Source organism: Monoraphidium neglectum (genome assembly GCF_000611645.1).
Source record: "Monoraphidium neglectum strain SAG 48.87 unplaced genomic scaffold scaffold04141, whole genome shotgun sequence".
In the NCBI taxonomy this organism is placed as follows: Eukaryota; Viridiplantae; Chlorophyta; class Chlorophyceae; order Sphaeropleales; family Selenastraceae; genus Monoraphidium; species Monoraphidium neglectum.
Window position 1 is genome coordinate 1 of NW_014009488.1, and position 4,782 is coordinate 4,782.

A 4,782-nucleotide genomic window follows, 5' to 3' on the forward strand; every position below is an offset into this window, starting at 1 on the left:
GGCGGCAGCAGCGCGCCGGGCAACAGCGATGGCGGCGCGCCGGGGCCGGCGGCGGGCGGGAGGGCGCCGGACGCGGCCGCGGCTGCGGCGGCGGCTTGGGCGGCGGCGACGTCTTCGATCGAGGGGACGATGACCGACACCTTATGCTCGATCGCTTTGTATTCGTATTGCACCGCCACCCACAGAAACACCAGCGTGTTGGCCGCCATGAGGGCCGCGGTCAGCAGCAAGAATCGGTCCAGGTGGCCTGCCGGGCCGCGGGAAGCCGAGCGGGCAGGGTGGAAGGTCAAGGGGTGCGCGATGCGCTGTGGGTGGTGCCCCGTCGCAGGACAAGGCCCCACGCTGCAGGCGCCCCCCATTGCAGCTGCGAAATCGCGGCTCCGCAGCCAGTGTGCTGAGGGGTGCGTCGACAAGCGAACACGGCATAAGAATGCACGCACGAGCGGGGCCAAGCGGTGCAAAACCGCCGACTTCAAACACCCAGCCCAAGCTTGCAAGCGGGCGGGGCGGTGCCGCGCAGCGCGCTAGATAACCGCCGCCGCCGGCCTGCCCAGTGCAATTCAGGTCCTTTGGAAGCCACGGCTCCGCTGCCTTAAACCCTGAATCCTAAACCCTACACCAACCACCTCGCCGCCCCTGCTCCTGCGCACCATAATTCAGGTCTTTGGGCAGCCATGGCTCCCCCGCCGCGCTGCTGGCCGCCTGCACGACCGCCACCACGCCGCCGCCGAGGTAAGAGCCGAGGGCGGTGGACAGCAGCTGCATGGCCATGCTGCAGGAGCGCATCACATCAGGGGCCTGCGCGGGATTCAGGGGCTTCCAGGGTTTAGGGCCCACGCGGTTCCAAGGGTTGCCAGAATTTGGGGATTCCGAGGGCTCGGGCTCCAGATGCAGGGGTGTTCCACCGGTCTGCCTCCATACCCCTCCCTCAACCCCGTGTGCCGACACCCCCGGCAAGCATCCATTCTCCCCAATCACCCCACCCAACCACATCCCACCCAACCACATCCCAACCAACCACGGCCCAACCAACACCCCACCCCCCAAACCGTGATAACCGACGCGCCTGGTCATAGAAAAACTCGAGTTGCCCCACAGACGCCAGCACCTCGCTCGCGCCCACTAGGATATAGGCAGGGCTCTGCCACATTATGTTGATGGCCACCCGCTCATAATCCCCGCCGCCACCGCCGTCGCCGCCGCCGGCCACGGGTCCGGGGTCGTCGCCGCCGTGGGAGCTGCGGAAGAGGGAGAGGCGCCATGACTCGATGCCGGCGGCGTAGAGCATGGCGAGCGCTGCGACCATCATGCCCCAGCCTGTGGAGTGGAGGGGGGTCGGCAAGGGAGGCGCCGGGCCCGGTCAAACGTGGTCACAGGCGGTCAAAGATGGTCAAAGATGGTGCCAGGGAGGAAGAAAGGGGGTGTTATGCGCGAGGGCCGCGGGGACTGCCGGTTGAGCCAGTCCGGCGGGGCTGTGCTGCAAGGGATCCGTGGGCAGGGGCCAGTGAGCGAAGCCACCTTGCAACCACTGCCGAGCTGCGGGCTCCCAGGGCGGGTCAAACGTTTGCTCCCGCCGGCCGCCGAGCGCGGGCGGCTGCCTTTGTGGGTGCGCCACCGACCCACCAATCTTCTGCAGCAGCGTCAGCTTGCGCCCCATCTTGGTCAGCCAGGGGTCAACCACCCTGGGGCGTTTGAATGAGGAGGGGCGACAGATGAGGGTGAGAACCTGGGGACGGCGCCGGCAGAGGGCGCCAGCGGCGCCGAGCATCAACCTGAGGCACATCTCAGTGCTGGCTGCGCATGACATCCAGATAAGCAGGCACTTGACCTGTGCATCGGACCACGCATATTCTAAACTCAAATAAGATCAAATCAGATCAGACCTGGCGCCGCTCACTTGTCGTACAGGGGGACCAGCAGGATGATCGCCCCAGTGTTGAACAGCGCCATCGTGGCGCTAGGGATGCGGATGACAAACCCGCCATTCTCATCACCCCCGGGGCCATCGCCCCCGCCGCCGCCGCCGCGAGTGATGTCAGCTTCCAGCAGCCGCCGCCCCGCGCCGCCTGTTGGGCTGCCGCCGCCACCGCCGCCCCAGAAGGGCCAGGGGATGGAAATGGCGTTGTCCATGAGGGAGCCCTGGGCGATGAAGAAGGTGCCCATGAAGCCGTAGAGCGTCCTGCGGGTTTGGAATTCGAAAGCGACAGACGACAGCTGCTGAGCGCCTCGCTTCCGCCGAACGCGCACACGGAAGGGCCCGTCCCAGCGCATCGCAGTACGATGATGAGCTGCCATCATTCTTACTGATACAGTATGTTGTTCTGTCTCTAGATCAGATCAACTCTGATCAGATCACGGCTCACCAGTAGATCGCAGTGGTCCAGAAGATGGGCAGCAGGCGCAGCACCAGCTTCACCTCCTCAACCTGTTGGGGGGTTGAGGAGGCGTCGTTGCATGGAAGTGCATGTGTGTGGTGTGGAGGTGCAGAGGTGTGCGTGTGTGTTTTCGTGTATGTGTGTGTGCTTGTGTGCGTGTGTGTGTGTGTGTGTGTGTGTGTGTGTGTGTGTGCGCACGTGCGCGCAAGAGTGTGTGTTCTTTTGGGTGTGTGTATTTGAGTGGACTTGCGTGCGAGCATGCACATGCACGTGTTTGTGCATGCTCACAATCCACATGTGCATGTGGTGGCCCCCACGCATCGCCCCAGGGCCGTCCACCAACGCCCCGCAGGCTCTCAACGCGACGGAGCCCCGACAATGGCACACGTAACGCCAACACCGCGCCCGCCTCGCGCTCCCAACATGACCCGGCACCACGCCGCGCGCGCCCGATTCGGCGCCCCCAGCACCCCAACCCATGCCGCGCCCTGGCCCCCGCCGCCCAGACCCTCGGGCCCTCGCCTGCTTGCGCGTGTAGCCGCCCACGCCGCCGCCGGCGTGGGAGCCCGGCGCGCCCTGGCTGTCGGCCCACTCTGTGATCGCATCCTCCAGCCACCTGCAGGAGAAGAGGGGCGCAGTTTCCAGGCAGTTGCAGGGGGAGGCAGCTGCTATACACGAGGAGATTGTGCGTTTTGACCGCTGACTGCTCGACGTGCAATGATTTCATGACATGACAGGATGCGCAAGCAGCACAGACGGTGCGCGAAGGACGGGCCACCGCCAAAGCTGTCATGGGCCCGTTGCAGGCGGAGCGCAGCCCTCTGGCCGTCCCACCCCGACCCCTGCGCTCGGGCGCCGCTTCCCGGCTTATCCTGTGATCTGCTATCAGCAAAGCCCGGACGGTGCTGTGCAGCCAACACTGGGCGTACGCACGTACGCACCCCTCAAAACCCAACTCGCACCTACAAAGACAAACAGGCAAGCGCGCGCGCCCGCGCGCACGCAAGCACCCACCTGTAACTCTTAGACCCCCCGCTCTGCGGCCGCGGCGTCTGGCGCCCCGCCGCGCCGCCGCCGCCGCCGCCCAGCCTAGACCGCGGGCCGCCGCCCGCCGGGCTGTAGGGCCCCGGCTGCCGCAGGGCGGAGATCCCGAGATTGTCGTCGGGATCCGAAGAGTCGATCGCCGTGTATCCGGGGATGGGGCTGCCCGCCTGGGGTGAGGTATCCAGGCCCGGGGCGGGGTGGCGGCGGTGAGGGGCGTGGGGCGCAAAGCTGATCAGGGGTCGTACAAGAACCCCTGCTCCCGTCAAAATCGAGCCGGCCGGCGCGGGGCCGCCTGCGCCATCTCCATCACCCACCCCCCCGAACTCCCTCACACACACACACACACACACACACACACACACACACACACACACACACACACACACACACGCACACACATACGCACATGCACACACACGTGCACCTATCAGTTTCCTATGAAACCGTGTCCACTGAATCAAAACCACAGATGCATTGTCCAGGGCCGCCGGCGGTTCCATCAATCACATTTGCCCTCCTGCAAGTAGACTGCTCCAAATAGCAGCCTCATTCCCTGCCTCGAGCCCTGGCCCCACCTGAAGCAGCCGCCGCCCTGCTGCAACACCCGCATCCCTCCCTTGCAAGATACGCCCTGACACACACCCGCACGTCCCTCCCCCTCCCCGTTACATCCGACCTCCCAGCCCCCACACATCCCTCAATCCCGAGCCCGGCCTTACCTGCGGGGCAGTCTTGGGCCTGAGGCGGCTGCGCATGGCTGCGGTCACGACCTTCACCACGCGCGCCATCGGGGACTCAGTGGGAGCCACGTGCCTGCAGGCAAACACACCCCGAATGCCATCTTTTAGTGTCGGGCGGATCGAGGCAGCGGACCAGGCGGCGCCGGAGGAGCAGGCAGGCCGGCGGGGCGTGGGGACGCGCGGGCACCAGCCGGGCGGCGCGCAAGGGGCTGCCGGCGGCGGCGGCGGCTGCAGCGACGGTGGCTGCGGCTGCGGCTGCGGCGGCGGGGGAGAAGGGGCTGCGGCGGCGAGCGGGGGCGGTGGATTGCAGCGGCAGGCGGCGGCGGCGGGCGGGGTGGTGCGCGGCGCACCTGTATCGCCCGCTGCCCGCGAGGAAGAGCAGCACGGCGCAGCCCATGGCCATGGCCGGGATGGCAAAGCCCAGCGTCCACGACACAGAGTCCTGAGATGCATGGGTGCGGGGGGGGGGGTGTTTGTGTGGGTGTCATGATGATGGGATAGATTGCATCGCGTGCAATTTTGGCCAACGGCACATGCTCTTACACGTCGGAGAGCACATGGGCGGCGCAGCCCACCCTGATGCCTACGGACATGCGCGCACGAACACACACACGCACAACAGT

The 4,782-nt window shown here is 66.4% G+C and overlaps 1 protein-coding gene across 1 annotated transcript; it reads right to left on the minus strand.

Moving 5' to 3' along the window:
- Positions 1 to 785: 785 nt before the first annotated feature.
- MNEG_13932 (hypothetical protein) lies at positions 786 to 4,556 on the minus strand (the record flags this gene model as incomplete). Its single annotated transcript, XM_014037596.1, has 10 exons — positions 786 to 798; positions 1,041 to 1,317; positions 1,624 to 1,682; positions 1,898 to 2,179; positions 2,364 to 2,425; positions 2,811 to 2,991; positions 3,390 to 3,586; positions 4,139 to 4,213; positions 4,293 to 4,437; positions 4,510 to 4,556. The coding sequence occupies 10 exons, from the start codon at positions 4,554 to 4,556 to the stop codon at positions 786 to 788; spliced, it is 1,338 nt and encodes a 445-aa protein (XP_013893050.1).
- Between the last annotated feature and the right edge of the window lie 226 nt (positions 4,557 to 4,782).